The sequence below is a fragment of the Macrotis lagotis genome, chromosome 1 (assembly GCF_037893015.1).
Source record: "Macrotis lagotis isolate mMagLag1 chromosome 1, bilby.v1.9.chrom.fasta, whole genome shotgun sequence".
In the NCBI taxonomy this organism is placed as follows: domain Eukaryota; kingdom Metazoa; phylum Chordata; class Mammalia; order Peramelemorphia; family Peramelidae; genus Macrotis; species Macrotis lagotis.
The window spans coordinates 798437087-798461361 of record NC_133658.1 but is presented as its reverse complement, the minus strand read 5'-3'; the positions used below and the strand labels follow the sequence as shown (position 1 = coordinate 798461361).

The window sequence follows — 24275 nt, the reverse complement described above, 5'->3', positions numbered from 1 at the left end:
GACTACTGGACCTAGATAACTACAAAGGAGAAAGTGAGGCTGATGACTTAGCACAGTACCCCTTCACTCTAATTCAATTCTTGGGCTTGTCATGGCATTTCACCTCCTTGATGTCATGGTCTTCTTCAAGAAAGATGGTTAAGGGGCAGGCTAGGTGGAGCAGTGGATAAAGCACTGGCCCTGGAGTCAGGAGTACCTGGGTTCAAATGTGGTCTCAAACACTTAATAATTACCTAACTGTGTATCCTTGGGCAAGCCACTTAACCCCATTTGCCTTGCAAAAACCTTAAAAAAAAAAAAGAAAAAAAAAAGAAGGTTAAACAATAACCAGGGAGCCAATGAGTTTTGAGTAAAAGGAAGTATGTTGTCCAATCTGTGCATAAGGAAGATTTCATCTGGCAGCAATGGGCTGCATGAATTTGACAGGGAGAGACTGGAGGCAAGAGAGGACAGTTATATATGTATTTGTTATAATGCTCAATTTTTTTCCTATTATAATAATAAATCAAGTTTAAATAATTACTGGTAATTCAAAGAACAAGTAATTCTGAACATGACTTTGTTTTAGGGTCCAAAAATTTATTTCTTGATTCCCCCCCTCCCATCTAGTAGTGGGATCATGCACTATTTGAACCTTTAGTTTTTAGAGTTCAAAATAACAATTTCACCAGAAAGATTTAGTAGCCCTTATAGTTGCAGACATCTGCAGGGCAGGACTTAGGTATTTTTTCCAAAGTGGATAACTTCTAGAATATGCAGGTTTTATGGTGCTGTATAGATGAGACCTCTAACAGCAGAACATTGAATATACTTCTGAAAATCATACTAACAAGTCACAAAGTTGACAGTGTGCTGTGCTTGTCTTGAAATACCTCTGCTCCCTCCATTCTGATGAGGACTTTGCCACTGACACTGAGATCTTAGGCATGCCATTTCCCTTCTCTGGGGAACAATTTCAGTTTCCCCCTTTAAAATTGAAGACCTTGGGGGCAGCTAGGTGGCACAGTGGATAGAGCACTGGCCTTGGAGTCAGGAGTACCTGAGTTCAAATCTGGTCTCAGACACTTAATGATTACTAAGCTGTGTGGCCTTGGGCAAGCCACTTAACCCTGTTGCCTTGAAAATTCTTAAAAAAAAAAATTGAAGACCTTGGTCAAATATTCTCTCAAAGACTATTTCAACACTGAAATGCTGGCTTTTAAAGTCTCCTTAAATCTAACTGCAGTTATTGTTATGGACCTGCTATGTTCAAATAGTAGGCTCTACTGGGGAATAAAATCACCAAATGGGGAGGCCCTGTCCTCAATGTGTTTGCATTCATTTCTATTGGGAGTTTGTATTGGCAAATACAGCCCATTCTTTTTTTTAATTTATTAATTTAGTTTTTTGCAAGTCAGTGGGGTTAAGTGACTTGCTCAAGGTCACATAGCTAGGTAATTAAGTGGCTGAGGTCAGATTTGAATTCAGGTTGTCCTGAGTTACCGAACTGCCCCTCAGCCCTTTCTTAATTACATTTGCTTTGTGGATAGTTTGGGACCAGTTTATCTTTTTTTTTTTTTTTCATTTTCTTCTCCCTTTTGTTACCCAGCCTCCTCCAGGGCTGCTTTCCACATCCCTCCAACTAATAAGCCTAATAAAGTCACTGGAATGGACCTATAGCACAATTTCCAAAGTCAAACAACATCCTGGAACATTTGAGCTGGAAAGCCTCATAGAGGGCAAACCCTTCATTTCACAGAGGAAAGGGAATGAAGAAAGCAAGCAAGTAAGCATTTATTAAGTGTCTTCTGAGTCCCAAAGCACTGTGCTGAGTACTTTACAAATAGCTCAAATATTATCTCACCACGGTCCTGCAAGATAGTTGCTATTATCATCCCTATTTTACAGATGAGGAGATTGAGGCAGATAGAACTTAAGTGACATGCTCAGGGTCTTGCATAACAAGTTAAAGTACTGGATTTGAACTCAGGTCTTCTTGACTCCAGACCCAGTGTTCTATCCATTCAGCTATATAACTGACCCCAGTTTCCCCTCTACTCTCTACCCAGGGGAAGGGAGAGGGTTTGGAGCTCATACATAGGGAGGCTGTGACTACACAAGATGACAACAGAACTTGTTCTGCTACATACCCTCTCAGGGCACACAAATGTTGGCAATGAACATAATGACTTATGGTAGTGGTGTTTTCTGAAATTCTGGAGGCATGAATTTTTTTTTGAATGAAAAGGAAGAGAAAACCCCACCCAAACATCTTTGTATGAACTGAACTATTTGCAATACTTAGCTATAGTAAGTGCCTGATATATATAGGAACATGGGCTCATAGGCTTTAGAGCTCTATTGGAACTTAGTGATCATGTAATCCAGTCCCCCTCATTCTTCAGATGAGGAACTGAGACTCAGAGTCTCACTGTTAGGAAGCAGATCCAGAACTGGGATTCCATTCCGGGCCTATCTTTCCACCACACAGTGCTCCTACAGATCTAGAATCACTTTATATTACATATATTTGGTATAACTTGGTTTGTTCATAAATGATTACATTTTGATGTTTTTAGATACATGAAGCCCAAGGAAAAAAACTGGAAAGTATCATTTTATTTGATTTTTCATGAGCATAAAGTAGAATGGATACATTAAAGGTTTATGTGCACACAGCATTGTGCTGAACTTTGGTGATACAAATAGAAAATCAAGATGTACCCTGATTTTAAGGAGCTCACATATTGTAGTTAGAACAGAGTTCACGACACACCTTGTTTAGGACCAGCTGCAGTCCAGGTGGGCCTTATGGAACAGTGACAAGAGTAAATTAACAAGACCTTGGGAGTCACTTTTGAAGAGTCCTTGTTTGTCCTTAGAGAACTCTTTTCCTGAGTTTTTATTTTTTTATTTTGTTTTTTTTTTGTAGGTGTTTTTTTTTTTGCAAGGCAAATGGGGTTAAGTGGCTTGCCCAAGGCCACACAGCTAGGTAATTATTAAGTGTCTGAGACCAGATTTGAACCCAGGTACTCCTGACTCCAGGGCCGATGCTTTATCCACTACACCACCTAGCCGCCCTGAGTTTTTATTTTTTAATTAAAAATTTTTAACCCCAACCTTTCACTTTTTTGACTCATTTTTAAATACTTTTCTTTCTAGCATAAACATTAGCCAACAATCTTTCAGTATCATCACAACTTTTATAGAATTACAGTGAAAGATTTGAAAATTTAGACAGGTAGGGCAGGACTCTTTATCCTTTGATTTCAGAGCTGGAAACTGAAGCTCAGAAAAGTTAAGTGACTTATACAAGGTCACACAAGTTGCAGAGCTAATCCCTCAGCCTAGGTCTTCAGACCATCAAACCTGTGTTCTGTTTAGGTACTGTGGAGGGAAAAGAAATATAACATGGGGTCCTAGTTCTCAAGAAACTCAGAACCCAATGGGGACTTAAGACATCTTTGCAGGAATACCAGGAGACTGTTCAGAGATTTCTCCTTTTCTGGTGAGAGAAAGTTGTTTTGCTTAAGATTCCTTGACTGAGAATGGGCTTCTTCTTCCATTTGGAGGGTCAAAGTTCTTGAGAGATGAGCAGCTTGTAACCTTTGTCTCTCTGATAGAGAAATATTCAGTTTTGGGTCCTACCTGAGGGAAACAAATGGAAGTGCCTTCTAGAAAACTGTGAGAGGAGACCAAGGTGCTTTTGGATGTAGCCCTCTGAGCCATGAGGAAAGGACCTCAGCAGGGAGGAAAATATAAATAATGATCATTTCTAGACCTAGGTCACTTTGCACATTTTCTTGGTTTTTGAATGAAGGGGTTTGATCTTTCCATGTACTGGTAAGAAAGAAGTATCTGCTCACAAGATAAACACAATCCATGGTACTCAACTTGACTTGTTATATACTCTAGGGTCCCTAAGCAGTAAATTGGAATTTACTGATAGTATTCTACTTACTGATAATTGCCTCCATCATTTCCCTTTTTAGAGAGCCATAGAATTCCAGAAGTTTAGAACCAGAAAGGACCTTGGAAACTGTCCAATTCAAATCCTTCATTTTATATTGGAGGAAACTGAAACCCAGAAGGTCTAACCTTAGGTCTAAGAGGGCAAAGGGAGACTGGTTAGGCTTTTGAATGCCATGTGTCAGAGCTTGGTTTGGAATGCCCTTGTTCTGGTAAATCAGTTTTTTGGACTCCTCCTTTTGATTTATTCAATATTCAGAATTCATTGGATAAACATGGTTATGAGTATAATGATGTAGGTATTGGGGGAGACCTGGGTTCAAATTCCTTCTCTTACTGTTACCGGGTGACCATGGGCATAGTCATGAAATATTTCTTTGCCTCAATTAACTGTAAAATGGAAAGGATATTATTTACAACTCTTGAAGTTTTTGTGAGTAAACTGTTTTGCAAAAGTTAAGATAGTGTATAAGTATTGGATATTTTTGACCTATAGACCATAATTATACAAGAAAGATATGATGGTGGGATTGGGCATAGAAAGAAAGGGATCAGATAGGAGATATAATGTGGTGGTAGTTTCAACAGCACTTTGCTGTTTATTGGATTGTGGGGGGGGTGAAGGGAAAGAGGAAGAGAAGATAACCCCAATTTTTCCAACATGAGATACTGGCTAGTGGTTTCAGTAACAGAAACTGTGAAATCTCTTTCTTTCCCCCTACCATTCATGTATTTAAGAAGGTTGACCTTGAAAGGGAGAGAAGGTCAGAATGTTTTAAGAAGGGTCAAAAAGATTATCATCGTTATTTTTTAGGATTGGGGAAACCTGAACATTTGTGGGCATATGGAGAGAGATGGGAATGACTGCTAGCTCAAAGTTTCTGGGAGGTGGGTAAAGGTTGGATTCAAAGGAGCACAAGTGGAGGCAATAGCCTAGGCAAAGAGTGGGGATCTTCTTCCTTTGAGACTAGAGGGAAGGGGGAGAGAGTGGGCAGAGACACTGAAAAGTTTCCAGGTTAAGTTTACTCCATGAAATATTTAGCACATTAAAATTCTTAATGGTAATTACTCTAGACTACTTGTATTTTATGTATTAATAACAACCTTACTGTTTTTATGGAGTATTTTCAGAAATATATCAGTTAATCATTGGCTGCTGTATAAAGGCAAAGCTGGTCTTTGGGCTATCCCAAATGCACCTATATTTTGGGTGTAACTGTAGCTTACTTTTCTTTTTTTTTAATATTTCATTTTAAAACTAAGTCAATATGTGGGTCTCAAGGACTCTCATACAGGTCAGTAATACCTCCCTCTTTCCTCCTCCCTCCCTGCCTTTGAACCTCTTCTAAGGGGTGGGAAAAATGCTTTTTTTAAAAATCCTTTGATAAAAGATTTCTCTTGTGAAATTATGATTTTTGTCGGTTTATTTTATAGCCTGCTAGTTTGCTGGAATTATTATTTCAATTAATTTTTGACTGGATTTTGTTCTCTTAGTAAACCATTATACCTTCTGCAAAAGGTGATAACTCTTGTTTATTCTGCCTATATTGATTCTCGTAATTTCTTCTTTTCTAATATCTTAATATTCAAGCTTAGCCTTTTTTGTTTTGGTAAGGCAAATGGGGTTAAGTGGCTTGCCCAAGGCCACACAGCTAGGTAATTATTAAGTGTTTGAGATCGGATTTGAACCCAGGTACTTCTGACTCCAGGGCCTGTGCTTTATCCACTGTGCCACCTAGCCCCCTCCTTTTCAGTTCAACAACAATTAGTCAACTGAAATATGGAAAGACCTATGCTGGCTGGGACAGGGGATACAAAGATAAAAATATTGTCATCCCTGATTTAAGATAGTTTGAGATTTTTTTAAGTAGGGAAAATCAGACTTATAACCAAATGTGTATGACACATAGTAGAATGTGTTAAGGGCAGAGTAGAAATCTAGGCAATGTGCTTCAAAAAAAAATTCAGAAAGAAGAAATCATTTGTTGGAGAGGGATAGAGACTAAGGAAGCCTTCTTATAGAAGGTGGCACATCTTGCTGAAACTTGAAAGTGCAATTTTTTAGTTGCAGTGTGGGAGCAGTAGGTGTTAGACATGGGTAATGTCTTGCCAATATCATCTCATGTATGCTAAGTTTTAGCCAAACTGAGCTTTTTTTTGGTCTCCTTTTCATGCCCTTTATTTTCCCATTTTCGTTTTGCTTATGCTATTTTCTAAGACTGGTGTGTTCACTCCTCCCACTACATCTTCCTTGCTGAAATCCCACCTGTCCTTGAAGGCCCACTGATTCTATGAAACCTTTCCATGGTCCAGGGGTTCCTAACCTTAAATTGTGTCTTGAACTCCTTTGACAGTCAGTTTGGTGAAGCTTGTGGATCCTTTCTCAGAATAATGTTTTTAAATGTATAAAAGACATTGGCTTACCAATGAAGTTGATTTTATTAAAATAGTTATCAAAATATTAAAAAAGGAAGTTCACTGACCTCAGATTAATTATCCTATTTTGAGATAGAAACACTCTCTCTTATATTGAATTTTACATCACACTTTTGTATGCCTCTGTCGTATAAAGGTAGAACAGTGGATAGAGCACTGGTCTTGGAGTCAGGAAGATGAGAGTTAAATCTGGCCTCACACTTGATACTAACTAGCTAGGTGACTTTAGGCAAGTCAGTTACCCTGATTGCCTCACATCCAGGACCTTCCCCACTTGTCCTGATCCATATTTGACCACTGTACTTAGATTTTCCAGAGGAAAAGTGAGCTGGTGACTTAAGGCACAGGACCTCTTCACTAAAATTCAATTCATGTGCTTGTCATGGCATCACCTCCCTGATATCATGGTCATCTTTGAGAACGAAGGACAAATATCATCATAATTTATATGTGTATGTGTCTTTTCCCCATTTTACTTTGTAGGTTCCTGCAGGGTAAGAACCCGATCTTGTTCACTTTTATTGCTCCCTAGTGTTCAGCCGTCTGTCCATTCTGCACAGGTGCTTAAATATTTGTGTTATGCTATAACTCCAACGTACAGAAGAAAATGAAGCATAGTGAGGTCAAGTGATTTGTCCATGATTACACAGCTAATATATGACAGATGCCACTTAATCACATCATCTTTTTCCCCTTAGTTTAATAAGAGTACATAGAGACTTTCACTTACGTTTAAAAATGTTCCAAGGATTTTAGTAACTTATTAAAGGCTTTAATAATTAATATTGCATATTGGAATTAATTCTTACTAGTAAAATTATTGTAATCATGGTTTCAAGAATTTTTAGGGATTGTTTGCTCTGAACAGTTCTCAGCTTTAAATCATCAAATACATAAAGTGCCACTTATGTAGTCATGCTATTAATTCAGTCCATTTATTCAGCAAACATTTATTATGGGTCCAATAGATGCAAAGCAATGTTTTTAACTTAGAATTGACAGTCTATTAGATGTATTAGTATGTCATTGCCTCTGTCAGTACTGATCTCCTTCTTTAGGGATGGCTAACTAGAAGTCTGCCCAACTGGTACAGTTTAGACTGGAACTAACCATCAGTTTCTCATATTTTGCTTCATAATTCTAGTCTGTGCTATGAGAGAGTTGTGGCACAGATCTTTATGGTTCTCCCATATACCAAACAAGGGGAGGAAATTCATGATCAAATATTATTGATGCTTCTACCATCCTTTGCCTTTCAGCCTGAGCTGGCCTTTCTCCTTCATGGAATTGATTCACTTTCATTAACAAATTTGTTTCACTCTCATTAAACAAAGAATGCTCTTAAACCATCAAGAATAAACTGCTTTTTGTATAACTTGTAGGAGAATACAGTGTTCTGGGACATGAGAAAGACACCATCTCTCAGTGTTGTGCCTTTGCACAGGTTGTTCTCACACCCAGAGGGAAGCCTTCCTTGATTCCTCAGTTACAGCACTTTCCCTTCTCAGATAATATAGATTTTGGGCTAGGAGGGACTTTAGAGGTCTCCTAGTTCACCTCTGACATTTTATAGACAGGTGTAAGGGGAGAACTCCAGACTGGGGGAAACTTCATGTCTGAGGGATCACAACCAGTCCTTGAAGAGTACATGAAGTGTGGGGTGCATAAGGACAGTTTGAGCTGAAACTTAAAAGGTATTCTGAAGCTAGAGTATTGAGGGTGCCAGGGTAAAGAACTTATTGTGTAGCTAATAAGGAACCTCTGGAGTGAGCAGGAGAGAGATGTCATCAAACCTGGGGTTTAGGAACTTGTTTCCCAGTATGTAGAAAAAGAATAGGCAGGAAGACTCTTGGACCAGGAGACTTGGTTTTTGAGACTTTTGTAATATAATTCAGACCAGTTGCTTGCAAGTTTACCATAGCCCAGTATAGGAACAAATAGGAAGGATTGGAATTAAAGTAAATTGGAGCCACAGGGTGTAATTACAAAATTTTGTAGTGTGCTTTTTGCCTAAGGGCCCATGAATAAATATTCTATTTGTTGTCTTACTGAGACTTCTTCCTAGACTTCTTAGTGATGAATTTACTGAAATGGCCATTTGAGAGAGTTAATTGGGTAGCCCTGGAGTCAGGAGGATCTATGTTCAAATATGACTACAGATACTTCATAATTGCCTAGTTATGTGACCTTGGGCAAGTCACTTAACTCCATTGCCTTGCAACCCCTCCCCCCCAAATTAAACTTAGAGATCTCATTCTCTTATTAATTTTTGTTCCAGATTTGTGGTTTTGTGGGCAGACCTGTAAAAATCTTCAGCTGCATTTAGAGAGTTGCCTGGATCGCTGAGAGGTTAAATGATTTGCCTAAGTTACACAGGTAGTGTGTGTCAGAGATGGAATTTAAACACAGGTTATCCTCAATCCATGAATAGCTTTCTTTCTGCTACAATACCTTGCCTTCCCTTCCTCCATTCTCTCTTGAATACTTGCTCTACAGGTGATAAACTTGCTTTCATCTCCTATCTTTTCCTTTCCCTCTTTTCCCATTCTATCCCTCACTGAGTCCTGGGTTCCTTCTGATGACAGTCTCTCATCTGCCTTTTCCATCACTGTTTGCACTTTAACTGGTAACCCTTGACACACAGGAGATGTGGGGAAGTTGGAATATTCTTGGCTTCTCATTGCCACTTCCACTATTGCCATCAGTTGGGACCTCTGCTTCTTCGAAGTTCATTCTATTCATATCTACAACCCAAACAGATTGCTGATGAAATATTATCTTCCTAGCTCTTTGCAGGTCTTCCCCATGTTGTGAATTGGGGCTGTTTTTTACCTTTCTTTGTAGCCCCAGGGAAGCTAGGTGGCACAGTGGATAGAGCACTGGCCTTGGAGTAAGGAGGATAAGAGTTCAAATCCAGCCTCAGACACTAGATACTTAACTAGCTGTTTGATCTAATCCTGATTGACTCACATCCAGGGCCATCCTGATTCATATCTAGTTACTAGACCCAGAGGGCTAATTCAAATCCAGTTCACATGTTTTTCATAGCATCACCTCCCTGATGTCATGGTCTTCTTCAAGAATGAAGGACAAACATCATCATCATCATCATCATGGCTTAGCTGCATGCTGAACACAGTAGTACTGCTTTATAAATGTTTTCTGACCAACTTCCTTTCAAATTGTGTATTAACATTTTCATCATGATTCAATGACCATCCAATACAGAAAGTGGAGAGAGTGTGAAACTTCAAATCAAAAGACTAGGTTCAGACCCAGGTTCTGCCAGACCTAGCTTTGTCTTCTTGGCCAAGTCCCATCCCTACTCTTGGCTTCCATTTACCCATCTGTAAAATGAGCGGATTGTATTAGATGATTTCTGAGGCGCTTTTCCATTCTAACATTCTGTGATTTTAATGGTTTAAAGCTTCAAAGAATGTATAAATATTTTGCTTTTTATTTGGTGTTCACAGATCAGAACACAAACAACTGTGTCATTTCTGAGCTCAGAATCCATTTGAAACAATGTGCTATTCAGGTCTCTGGGTTTGCCAGTTTTACTAAAATTAAGACATGTTTATGAACAGAGAGTGAGATGTCCTCAAATGCCCAAGGGGGGATTTGCTAATAGTGAAGGCTGTAGTGGAGAACCCTAAATTTTTCTTTTTATATGTAGTAACTGGCAAGTATATATATTTCATTTTGTGTAAAAGTAGGAAGATTATTACAGTAATACAATAGGTCATTCTATGATGAGGTCATCCTGCTCTCTTTCTCTCAATTCATGTAAGACCACTGCCAGATTTATTTTCCTTATGTGTATGTATCTTAGAATATTCTTCTTTTGCTTACAGTTTTGTAATGTTCTTCCAACTGTTTATCAAATAGATAAACTTCTTGAGTCATTGAAAATCCTTTACAATGCCATTCTACTTTGACCATCTGATTTTGAACTGTTTCCTTCTATGTACTCTGCATTACAGCTAAATTGAGTGTACATGTTCCATATTTTCCCTTTCCTTCTTTTGGTTGCATTGTTTCCTATGTTTAGAATGTATTTCTTCATTTCCCATTTGTGGAATTCTTATCCTTTCTTAGGTTTTTTTTTCTTTTTTTTTGCAAGGCAAATGAGGTTAAGTGACTTGCCCAAGGCCACACAGCTAGGTAATGATTAAGTGTCTGAGACCGGATTTGAACTCAGGTACTCCTGACTCCAGGGATGGTGCTTTATCCACTGCGCCACCTAGCCACCCCCATTTCTTTTTAGGTTTTTTTTTTTTTTTTTTTTAGGCTTTTGCAAGGCAATGGGGTTAAGTGGCTTGCCCAATGCCACACAGCTAGGTAATTATTAAGTGTCTGAGACCGGATTTGAACCCAGGTACTCCTGACTCCAGGGCTGGTGCTTTATCCACTATGCCACCTAGCCGCCCCTCTTATTCTTTCTTAAAGCCTAACTCTGATATTACCTCTTATAGCATCTTCCCTGACCAGATCAGTAATGACTGATTTATCCTTGAACCTCAAGGAACTCTTTGCCTTATATCTCTCTCTGGTGCACTTAGCATGTTAATCATGTATGTCAGTATTCCTACCACTGGACTGTTAGTGGAGGTACAGGTTATACCAATTATCTAAGCCTTTTATCTTTATTCCCACCCTTCAGTACAGTAGTACCACATAGAATAGATGTTTAATAAATTGCTTGTTGAATTCAGTTTGTGTCCATTGTCTCTGAAGATGTCTTGTGAAAATGGCTTTTGATCTGGGGATCATGGTATGAAATTTAGCTTAAACAAGCCAGTGTAAGGCCAATAGTCCAAGTTGATGGGTTATTTTATACTAATTACATTTTAGGTTGACTGTTTCTTACTGACATTTAGGGAAGAACTTTAATTGTATTGGTATCATCTTTCCAAGGCACATTTTGAATTACTTCTGAGGTTTCTGTACAACTCAGCTGAACTTACAGAACATTTCATTCATCGTGTGTAGATAGTTACCAACTTCAGTTAAATTGTGTCACTCTCTTGGCTTGGCCTTTCTGATTCTTTTTCTTAGAGCCTTCTATCATGTGTTCATTTATTTATTCAGCAAACATTTGTGGGTTAACTATTGTAGGTGCTGTGGGAAATATAATGTATTGGGGAGAATAAGATGTATAATAATAGTAACTTATTTTTGTCAGAATCAGAATTTTAGAGCTTGAAAAGATCTTGGTGGCTACAGTTCTCTCTATAATACAAGTAGGCTTTGCTGAAAGAACTTTTAAGGAGAAGGAACCCCTATTTCATGTGATAGCCCATTCCACTTCTGCATAGCTCTAATTTTTGTTAAATTTTCTTCTAATATTATTCCTAACTGTATCTCTTTATCTTCCATATATTTTTTTTTCCTAGTTCTGCTTTTTGGAACTGAAAAATACTTAAGTAATTCTTCTTCCATGTTTCAGCATGCATGTTCCCCTCTAAGTCTTAATTTCTTCAGGCAAATCATTGCTATCTCCTTTAACAAAGCCTCATATGGCATGAACTCATAGACTTTTTACCATGAATATCCTTTCTAAAAGATGGCACTCCCAACTGAACACAATCTAGGCATGGTTTGATCAGGGTAGAAAACAGCACCCCCTTATTCTTGAAAATTATGTATTGATGAATGCAGCCTAGGATTGTGTTAACTTTCTTAGCTACCATTTCTTGCAGTTGACTCATGGTGCACTTGCTGACTGGTAAGATCCTCTAGATCTTTTTTAGTGAACTATCTTTTAGGCATGTGATTTTGTCTTTATTCCTCTTAAATTTTATCTTATTAATTGAAATGGATAGCTATTTACTTAAAAATACTATTTTTGTTTTTATAGTACCTGAATTTCCCCCTCCTCTCCCATCCAAGAGAGCCATCTTCTATAAAAAAGATTATATTTTTAAAAGAAAAAAATTAAAAGAAGAGGTTTTAAAAAAGCAAATAGAAACAATACGTTGAAACAAATCTGACACTTTTATGCAGAGTTTCATGTTTGTGGATGTGTCCCACCTTTTCAAAGAAATGATGAGGGGTGTCTTCTCAGATCTTTTTTTTTTTAAGACCATGCTTCTTGCTCTTTGTAATTTTGATGCAGCCACTTTTGATTCTTTTTGTGGTGTTGATTCTTTCTATTTATATTTTGTAGTTATTATGTATATCATTTTATTGGTTTTGTTTACCTCACTTTGCATCTCTTCATGTAAGTTTTTCCATACTCTCTCTCTCTCCATCATACTTGTTTCTTATAGCACAATAATATGATATATCATTGCAGTGATATAGGATTTGTTTAGCCATTCTCCAATTGGTGGACATCTGCTTTATTTTCAATGCTTTGCTACCACCAAAAGTGCTGTTATAAATATTTTGGTGTAATGTGGGGACTTATTTTTTTCACTAACTTCCCTGCATGCCTAGTAGTGGAATCTCTGGCTCAAAAACATGAACATTTTAGTTGTTTTCCAAAAAGCATTTGCTAGGCACATATGCAGAGGTGAAAACCACAGTAGTCCTTACCTTCAATAAAATATAAAGTCAAAACAAAGTCTTTGTGTTAAATTCATCCCACTATTCCAACTGATCAAGGAGTTTTTGAAGCCTTCCTTTCTGTGTTATAACTCTTCCTCCTACTTCTATGTCAGTAACAAATTGAATGAATGGAAAATCTGTACTTCTATTTATTTATTTATTTTTTAGATTTTCTTCAAGGCAGTGGGGTTAAGTGGCTTGCCCAAGGCCACACGACTAGGTAATTATTAAGTGTCTGAGGTCGGATTTGAACCTAGGTACTCCTGACTCCAAGGCCGGTGCTCTATTCACTGTGCTACCTAGCCGCCCCTGAAATCTGTGCTTTTATTGAAGTCATTGATAAAAATATGAAACCACACAGGACCAAGTGGAAACAGATCACTGGACACTTGCCTGGAGAGCTTTCAAGGTGATATTGAGCCATTAATGACTAGTCTTTGGTGCTAGCTATTTAACTACTTCTAAATCCATAATAATTATATTATTGCTTAACCCACATCCATCTGTGTTTTCTACAAGATTAGCTTTAGTATATTTATCAAATGTAAAATCTAGGTAAAATATATCTACAGTATTCTCCTTTCTAATAGCTTAGTCACCTTATTTTTTTAAAAAGTAAATAAGATACTTTGTTTAAAACAACCCTGTAAGGAATTATCCTTTTTTTTTTTTTCCATATATGAGAAAGTTAAGGCTTTAAGAAGTTCAGAGACTTCCCCCTTGTAGGACATTTAATAAGTATGAGCTGCAGGTTTGGAATGGAGATCTCCTTACTCCAAATTCAGCATGCTTCTCATCCCCCACGCTGTCTGACAACTTCCCATACCTATACTCATGAAGAAAGCACCAAAATTTCACTGGGAGTCAAGGGAAAGGTGAAGAGATCCTGTATTTTATTAATAGACTACTTTTTAAATTATTGTTGGCATTGATATCATTAACTCATAATATAATGTCTTACAGTTTAGAGCACTTTGGGGTTTACAAAATTCTTGGAGTTATCTGTTTTATTTCTTACAGTAAGCCTGAGACCAGGATTCTTGCACTCAATTTCATGGATCCCTTTTATTTCTGGTGTTCTATGAATTCGGGTGGGAATTTCTTTAATTCCTTTAATTTCTTTAATTAAATTTCTCTAATTTCAGTAACCTCTAATTGAAATTGAGCATTTCCTTCAATGATGATGTAGGCAACAAAACAGGATCATAAGATGGGGTCCATTGACTTGCTGGACTACCTAAGTGGGTCCTATGATACATGAAATGTTAAGAAAACTTTCTGGAGACAAGAGGGATTATTTCCTTTTTATAGATGAGAGAACCGAGCCACAGAGTAGTTATATGACTCACTTAAGGTATTCAACACACTTTTTCAACAGGAAGAGAATAGTATTTGAAGGAGATTTAGATCTAAAATTATAAAAACAACAAGGAATTAAAACTCCAGTTAATGAAGAAACTTGGCTTTCTTGGACTTCCCTTTCTCTGAGGGTTCCATGGAACTGAAGTTCTTGTTTTTTTCCCCCCTCTTTAGTTCTCCTCGGAATGTTAAATCCTCAAAAGGTAGTTTTCTATACCTTCTTTCATAACCTCTCTATGCCTTTCAATTGTAAAATGAAGAATTGTTATTAGTTGATTTATTTCTGAGACCAGGGCTTGTAACCTTTTATGTGTCATGAATTCCTTTGCAGTCAGGTTGAAGTTTATGAACCACTCCTCTGAATAAACTTTTTTTTTTTTTTAGATTTTTGTAAGGCAAATGGGGTTAAGTGGCTTGCCTAAGGCCACACAGCTAGGTAATTATTAAGTGTCTGAGACCAGAATTGAACCCAGGTGCTCCTGACTCCAGGGCCGGTGCTTTATCCACTACGCCACCTAGCTGCCCCCTGAATAAACATTTTTAAATGCATAAAATAAAGTACATAGATTGCAAAAGAAATAATTACATTAAAATGCAACTGTCGAAATATTAAAATAAATTCATGGATCCCAGCTTAAGAATTCCTACTTTAAGGACTTTTTTTTTAAACTCTTAAGTCCTATTAAAATTTAGTAATTATCTCAGTTTTTCCTAACGAGAAATTTGGCCAGTTTGAACTATAGAATATTTATAAAGAAGTTCCGTTGTACTTTATATATATTATATATATATATATATGTATATATATATATGTATGTATTTAGAGAGAGAGAGATTCTTGAAGAGAACCACACTTAATAAATGTCTTGTTGTTCATTCTCAAAGAGGACCAGGACATCAGAAATGTGAGACCAGGACATGAATTTGAGTGAGGGGAGGTCTGTGCAAAATATCCAATCTCAGAAAAAAATGTTTTATAATCTTCATTGAGACATACCAGTAGATCAAAGAAAGCCTACGAAGTATTGCTTCATAGAAGTCTTTAGGGGATTTGTTTTAATGAATGACTAGTAAAGATGTGTAATTAGCATATCAGTTGTATATAAATTGGTGCCTCTGAAGTGCTTGAGGGTATTTGAAAACAGTTTATTTTCTTAAGTATCTTAAACTTTATTTTTCTAGTGGGTTTGTACTATTAATTTACATACTCCATGAAGAAAGGGATGACTACATTTCGTTTATTGTGCCATAGATACTGAATTAGAAGTTGAATGTTTCTTGGGAGACATTCTGGATGGGCAGGCATGAACCAAGCAAGTTCCTTTACAGCTTACTTCCATACTTGCTTGGAAAATTACTATGTCTAAACTTTACAGTTGGTGCTAATTAATTTACAGTCTGGACTGTGCTAACTCTTGGCAGTAGCTCTGAGCTTTAGAGAGGGTCTAGCTAGGAAAGGGACTCAGCATCCTCAGGAGCTTCACTGTTTTGTGAGCATCTTTCTGAGAAGAAAGATATTTGGGGAAGGTGAGCTCTTAAAGAGCTTGGGAATCAGGAAAGACTTCTGATCAAGCTTGACCTCTGACCCTGAGCTAGTCATTTCACCTTCCTCCTTCTACTTCTAGTATCAAAGAGGACCATACCAACCAACCAAGGGATTGGTGGCATGAGTTGCACAGTTGTGTTTATTATAGTGCAGTGTATACTGGGCATACTTTACCTCACCTTTACTAGAATCATTCTGTCCCTTAGTCTGGTTGATAGGAAACAGGATTATTGGAGATCATCTGGCTGCTGCAAGAGTCTCTTGGCCCTAAATCGGTTTGACTTCCCTCCCATATCATCCAGGTCACCTCATGTGAGATCTGGCAACAGAATGTGACATTCTCATATATCCTAACCAAGGAAAGTCTGAGAGGAAAGACCAAACTGATGATTAGCCCATTGAGAGCCAGGTTAGAATATATTGGGTTGTCTTCTGCATTAGCTGTTCAGAAAGATGTTCACAAAACAGTGAAGTCCTGGTTTCCTCCAAAAACACATCTCACCCCCATGTACTGTGTGAATATGGAAAAGGAAGAGGCCATAAATCTTCTAATTTTCCTTTGTACCCTCTCCCTTGACATTGTTACTCCTGACCTGTGTTTTTGGAGGAGAGTGGGACTCAAATTCATTTTTATTGGATTGGGGAGCTCCCAGTGAGGAAATTCTATTAGAGAGTTAGCTGCTGGAATACGGGAAGGTGAAGTTACATGCTTAGTCACCTAGTCCATGTCAGAGTCTAATCTTGATCAAGACTCCCAGGCTCTCCAAGGGCTCTCTTCTACCAAACTAACTTTCTCTTTGAAATTACTGCTCAGAAAGTTGCTCACTTTGGGGAGATCTTATCACTTAATAGGGTGGTTCAAATATTCTGAAAACTAATAGATACTTTTATAGATTCATAGTTTATTTGAACTAGAAGAGACCTTAGAGATCATCTAATTCAACTCCTTATTTCTAAATTTTCTTCTTTTTGTGAACCTAACGTAAACAAACATTAACATTTTCTGCAGAGAGGAACAGAAAAGACAACCACATGGGAAATTCCGAATCTCTACTATATACTACTTGGGTATTTTATTTTTTTGTGTGTATTTAAATTTTAACATGATAGCTCAGCTCTGTCCTACTTGTTTATATCTCCTTCTGGACTTCATTCTGCTCTCCTTATTATTATTATTTTTTTTATGATTCAATGATACTCTTTTCTTTCTATTCTTCCTGTTTAGTTACATTCTAACTAATGCTCTTATTCCTCTGAAATCTCCTCAGCATAAAAACCCTCCCTTGTATAGGGTATAAGTATAGTTAATATAAAATAGATCAATTCATTGATCTAGTCTGAAAACCATGTATCATTGTGCCTCTGACCTGTCTATCATTTCTTGACTAAGAGAAGACATCCACCATTAGGCATCGGGTTTTCCTATTGCATTGGTCATAATTTTTAAATCTTTCAGTTGTTGTTGGGTTTTTTACAATTGTTTTCCAGATTTTACTCAGTTCATAAAAGTTCTCTCAGAGTCTTATATATTTATATGCCATAATTTGCTCAATCCAATCTCCTTAATTTCTAGTTCTTTGTGACCATAAAAAGAGATAAGTATTTTTGCACATACTAATTCATTCTTTCTTTGATCTCTTTAAAGGTATAGTAGCCTGGTAATATTTCTGAGACAAAACGTATGGACATGACTTTTGAAAATTGCTTTTCAGAATAATTTGACCAATTTTTAACCAATAGTACATCATTCGTCTACCTGCTCTATCATAGCCCTTCCAACAATTGTCATTTTCCTTTTCTGCTGTCTTTGGTTCCAAAGTGGAACCTCAGAATTGCTTTTATTTGCATTTCTATAATTATTAGTGATTTTGGAGCATTTTTATGTGGTTGATACCTTGTCTTTTTTTTTCCTTTTGAGAACTGCTTCATATCCTGTGACCATTTATATCATTTGAGCAAAGGCTCTTGTTCTGATAAATTTGTTTTTTTTTTTGCAAGACAATGGGGTTAAGTGACTTGTCCAAGGTCATACAGCTTGGTATGTCTGAGGCTGGATTTGAACTCAGGTCCTCCTGACTCCAGAGTTGGTGTACTGCAACACCTAGATGTCCCTTGTTTTGATCAATTTGAATATAGATCTTAGATATAGATCCTTATAGATCTTAGAAATCTGACCCTTATCTGACAGATTTTGTTATGGGAGAAATAATCTCCTTTCTGAGGTCATGCAGTGGGGGAGGGAGGGTAGCTGCCACCAAATATATATTTATTACAATGCAGAAATTAGAGTTAAAAACCTAAATTTTATTATGATGATGATAATGATGCTCAAGCATAGGTTCAGACTCCAGAGAAATCCTGAACAGTCAGAACATAAGGTTTCTTATATTAAAAATTACATCAGAGTGAGAGAGAAATAATTCTTTTACATAATGCCCTCTTGTACATTTTTCTTAGACAATAAAAGTTAAAGAGAAAATAGATTTATAATCCAAAAAGTTGAACAGTCTTAAGCAGAGTTATAATCTTATGCATCCTGTAAGGAAACAAATTCTATTAGGTAAACCTTCCTTGGTAGGTTTGAAGGGAGACAAAAAAGTTTTGATAAGACACAGCCCATGCTTTCACAGAATATGGAGGTGTGTAGGAATTTTCATTCCCTTAACACCTGTTTTTGGATGACTTTTATTTTTACTTGTGATTTCACTAATATAGGGGACTCTGCCTACTAGTGTATATCTGTGACTACTCTATAATTAATTGCCTAGGGTTACTCAAACTGTACCTACAGATAATCTAACATGAGCCAGAATAGATGGAATATTGGGCCTGGGTCATAGGCCCCTTCATTAGGTTTCATTTTCCTTTGTCTGCACAGGTAGGGGATTGGATTGGATGGATTTTAAGATCCCTTCTAGCTTTAAAATTCAATGGCTAATTCAGTTCAACAAGTGAAATGCCTACTGACTGCCGAAATTGTGCTGAATACTAGGTGAGACACTGAATTTAGGTATGCCCTATCCTAGGGCAGCTAGATGACTCAGTAAGTGCCAGGCCTGGAGTCAGGAAGACTCATCTTCATGAGTTCAAATCCAGCCTTGGATACTTACTAATTATTTCACTCCTGAGTAAATCATTTAACCCTGTATACCTCAGTTTTCTCATCTATAAAATGAGCTGGGGAAGGAAATGGCAAAGAACTCTAGTATCTTTGCTAAGAAAACTTAGAATGGGATCACAGAGATTCAGACACAACTGAAATGACCAACAAACCAACCAAAATCCCTTCTTTCAGAGGACTCAAAGTTTAGGAGGAATATGAGAAACAGTAGAAAAATTGAGACAGTGATTTTGTCTCTTTGGAGTATGGACCTCCAACTGTACTCTCCCTATTCCCTCCCTTCATCCACCCACCCCCAAATGCAGGACAAAGAGTAATGTACAATGGAGAAATGTTCCTTTTCCACAGACCTTCTTGCAGTAGGGATGAGACCAGGGACAGTGGAGACAATGCAGCTATTTGCAGTTAACCATGGCTTCAATGGGATGTTTGTTTTAATAATGGTATACTTTGCTAGGCTTCCTAAATTGTGCTGTTATTCTCATGGAATAGATGCCAAGTGGTATTTGGAGCCTGGGCTCTCCTGGTGTGTTTAATTTCTTTTTCATTCTGACTGACAGTCTTTTCTCCCAGCCTGAGCTGGTATAAGCTGTTTAGAATGCTTGGTTCAGTAATTAGCCTGATGCAGAGCCAATTTTCAGTAGTTTGGGACAGGCAGGTGATTTCTAGGTAATTGGTGGATCTTCTGGAGAGAAAATCCTACTTCTGATGAGGAGTGCTATGAAATTCAAGGATGAATAACTTAATTTCAGTTTTGTTGCCATTTGGAAAATCTTGTTAAATCACTAAAAATCTTTGTCTACATGATATAAAACCATTCCATTCAGTTTACAAATGAAGCTGACTGTTAAAAAATTATTTTTTTAGTGTCAAAAATTTCTTTATTAGGGTATCCTGTGTGTGCCCAGACTTTGGGAATACCAGCTCCATTTGGTTGCGTTGCCTACAAGAACTTGGCATGGGTAGAAGAAACATCCAACTATAGTCAAGGAAAAAACATGTTGGAGATCTTACCCCTCCAATGTCCAAGTTACCGTTTATAGAAAGGCAAGTACAGGATTTGGGGCAGATTCTTTTAAAAAGGGCATGCCATCTTCTCTAAATATGTTGCTCCATGTTATGTATAGCTAGTGAGAACATAGAGAAGAAGAGATAACTGGAACCCACTGCTGTCCATGTCCTTGAATATGTTTTCAGTGTTCTTCAGAAAATGATTAGATGGATATAGGCACTATGATCAAACTCTGTTCTATACTGAACCCTTATATTTGCCTTAGGGTAGAATCTTGGCAAATTCCTTTGGTTTTCTGAGACCTATTGCTGTTATGTGAAAGTATGGTATGCCAACCCAATGCCAAGGATTACAGAACTTTAGAGAGCTGTGGTGGAAAATAACCACTGAAGATCAGTTCCAACTGCCTACACTCCTTACCAGGTAGGAGCATACATGAAGCCAACTTTTTAGAAGGTGGGAAATTCCCTCTCCTTGAAGTCTTCCTGTCTGGGAAGCTGTCTATTTTCTGGACTCCCTTACAAATCTGATATTCTGTGAATAAAACAGAATAGGTGTCTGCTTTGTGTAAGGCTTCTCCTTGGAAGGGGGGGACATTCATAAGTCGAGTCACTAAACCCTTATTATACACTTTTTCTTATGTGCTAGGGACTATGCTTAGTGCTTGAGACATTGTGAAAGCTCTAATAGGACCTGATCCCTGCTCTGAGGAACTCATTGCACTCTGGGTTGAAGATAAAGATGAGTACATGAATGGATAGGAGAAGAGCAGATAGAGTGCTGGTTGAGATCTGAGAAAAGTAGCACATTATTCTGGAAGGTTAATTGGCAGTGATTGATTTGAGGTTGTTGGGATTGAGGAAGGGGACAGTTTCTCTGAGAAATAGCATGGGGTTGTGGAAAGAAGAAAAGATTTAGAAGAAGGCTTGAATTCCATCTTGAATGGCTCTTAACTATGTGATCATGGGGCAAGTCATCTCCTATCACTGGGCTTCATTTTTCTCCCCTCTAGAATGGTGATCACAAATATTTAGGTTTCCTTTCTCATAGGAAGATAGTATTATTTTAGGAATAGGAAAATTGTTGGTTGTTCTGATTTTTTAGTTCTACAAATTCAAGTATTTTGACATTTGCTTACATTTGTATGTTAGAATTGTTCATTTTTCATCTAAATATGTTGCTTCATGTTATGTATAGCCAGAGTCCCAGGTTTTTTAGGTATCATACGATCATACGAAATGTTTCATATCTTCACTAAAGTCTCTCTTGCCTCATTATAATTTGAGGGTGACTCTTATATCTCCAAGGTAGACGAAGTCATCAGGAAAGTGTCTGAACATCTTAGTTTTAGAGTTAAAAGATGCCACACCAAGTCTAACCTCCTTATTTTATAGAATGAGGAAATGAGATCTAGGGAGATAAAGTGGCATGTCCAGATTTCACCCAGATAGGAAGGGGCAGAGTTGGGATAATCCAGGTCCCCTCATTTCAAATTCAGTGCTATTTCTATTGCCCCCAGTTGTTTAGGGTGATTAGGCAGTAAAATTGTGTCTTGGAACTTGGGGTCATATTCTGCCTAAGACACCATGTGACCCTAAGCAAATCATGTTACCTCTGTCAGCCTCAGTTCTCCATCTGTAAAATAAAGATAATAATAGCACAGGTTGTTTTGTTTTTCTCTTGAGTTAGATTAAATGAGATATTATTCATACCTCATTTTATTATACTTTTATTTATTGTGCTTTGCATATAATTGTGATTTTTACAAATTGAAGGTTTATAACAACTGTGCTGACTCTAGAATTCCTGAGTTCAAATTCAGCCTCAAAAACTAACTGGGTAACTCTGGGCACTTGACTCTGCCTCAGTTTCCTCATATGTAAAATGAATTAGAGAAGGAAATGGAAAACTACTCCAGTATCTGCCAAGAAAAACCCAAATGGGGTCATGAAGAGCCAAATATGACTGAAAAATGACTCAACAAGCCCATTTCCAAAAGGACATGCACATATCATGTCTCTGGATCACATTTAGGTAATTCTTGTAATATTTCAGACTTTTTCCATTATTATTATATCTGTTCTGGTGCTCTATGATCATGATCTTTGATGCTGCTATTTTAATTGCTTAGAGGCAGTACTTCATGAACTGTGCCCATATAAGACAGCAAACTTAAACAACAAATGCTTTGTGTGTTCTGACTGTTTCACCATTTCACACTTCCTTGTCTTTCTTCTGTTTCTGGATCCTCCCTATTTCCTTAGATACAACAATATTTAAATTAGGCTAACTAATAACTCTACAATGACCTAAATATTCATATGAAAGGAAGAGTCAATTGATGTGGCAAACTTCCTTGTCTTATTTTAAAGAAATTGCCATTGCCACCCCCACCTTCAGCAACCATCATCCTAGTCAGGCAGCAGACATCAGCATCAAATCAAGACCCTCCACCAGCAAAACCATTGTAACTTGCTGAAGATGATTAGTATTCTTTAGCAATAGTTTTTAAAAATTAAGATATGTACATTTTTTAGACATGATACTATTATTGCACAGTTAATATGCTATAGTATAAAGTAAACATAACTTTTACATATAATGGGAAACCACAAAATTCATGTAACTTGCTTTATTGTGATACTTGCTTTAATGTTGTGGTCTAGAACAGAACCTGCATCATCTTAAATATGTAAAACTTTGCTTTAAAGCATGTTAGTTTGTATTATTATTATTATTATTGTTGTTGTTGTTGTTGTTGTTGTTTTTATTATTGTTATTAAAGCATGTCACCCAAGAAGTAGTCTAGCTAAATTAGGACAAGTTCACCACCAGGTTTGCCACAAGATCATGATTTTTTGGGTCACATAAGCACTCAAAGGTTCATTTACTGAGTAATAGAAAGATTATAGTCTCAGTCACTGGAGGGAGGACCTGTCCTGGTGAAATAAGTGACTCTTGAAGTTCTGAAATGATAAAAACAGTAGTTTTGATTTATAGAAGACCTTGGTCTTAAAAAGGTACATTCTATAAGCAAACCTATTAGGCAAAGAAGATACTTTTTATTTTCCTTATTTTACAGATGAGGAAACTGGTTTAGAAGAGGAAAGGACCGCCAGTGGTCATGTGTCTTATAAATGGTGAAGGTGAGAATCCAACAGGTTTGGGGGACATCCTAATTCCACTCTATTGCATAGGCGCCCCAGTGGAGTCCCCCTGTAAATTGTTGTCATGATTTGTTTAGTGTTTGGCCCAATTGTGTACATCTCAGTATTCTTTCCTTTCCTACCTCATCTTTTCATCCAAGCACTAAGATAGTTTTATAATCTTTTAGTCAAGATAGATGACATACCCACCATAAACTTTTTAATGACTTAGTTTATACAATTAAAAATTTTTGACATCAGCCAGTAACCATATGATAATTTATTACTTACTATCTGGGAATCATTTGAACCTTTTTTGTGTTCCTATTTCCTCATCTGTAAAATGAGGATAATAATAATAATGATGATGATGATGACAATGATGATGGTGATGACGATGATGATGATGATAGTACTAATCTCCACAAAACATTTAAAAATATAAAGTGGGCCTCATGACTAAAAATAATGTTGAAAATGGACAAAGGATGACCCTGACTCACATTTCTTCCAGATTAATAGTTGCAGACACTAACCTTAATGAGATAAAAAAGCAACAGCAAGTAAACTCTTGATCTTCTTGCCATGTTTTAAGATATACAATCAAGTACTACACCCAGTTTAGTATACAAACTCATTTATGAAGATTAATTTGCATAACATTTACATTTAAAGAAACCACTCACAGCTCTACAGTAAAGTAGTTGATGCACATAATATTCAGTGTAAAAAGAAGAAAACTTTCAAGGATGCAGCACAGAGAGGGCAGAGAGAAAGAAGGTGGAAAAGAAAGGAAATAAACATTTCTGTAGCTGCTACTCTTGGACCAGGCACTGACTGAGTGCTTCATCAGTATTAACTCTTTTGATTCTCACATCAACTCTGGGAAGGAGGGGCTGTTATCCTCATTTTACAATTGAAGAAATTGAGGCAAACAGAATCAACTCTGATTTACTCAGAGTCACTTGCCTTTAGCAGGAATTTGATGTTGACAGGAATCCTGCCTCCAGAGACTCTTCACTAAACTAAGAGACCTGAGATAATGGGTGTGAAAGACTTTGAGGTGAAACAGAACATAAAAACTACAAATTATTATGATAATTACTAATGTCAGCAGAAGCATCCATTAAAGATATCTCTTCTCCTTGTCTGCAA

The 24275-nt window shown here is 37.2% G+C and overlaps 1 protein-coding gene across 10 annotated transcripts in view; it reads left to right on the top strand.

Annotated features, from left to right (window-relative positions):
• FAM168A (family with sequence similarity 168 member A) overlaps positions 1 to 24275 on the top strand; it is a 238127-nt gene that overhangs the window by 10746 nt on the left and 203106 nt on the right. For 4 of the 10 annotated variants that reach the window (XM_074216841.1, XM_074216836.1, XM_074216833.1 and 1 more), the window contains exon 1: positions 1679 to 23120. The exons of 3 other annotated variants lie outside the window; for them this stretch is intronic. In XM_074216841.1, coding sequence (XP_074072942.1) covers positions 23112 to 23120 — 9 coding nt within the window. In that variant the 5' untranslated portion in view covers positions 1679 to 23111. Of the gene's footprint in view, positions 1 to 1588; positions 23121 to 24275 lie in introns of those variants that run through there. 3 more of the 10 variants (XM_074216834.1, XM_074216835.1, XM_074216842.1) reach the window with 2 other exon arrangements.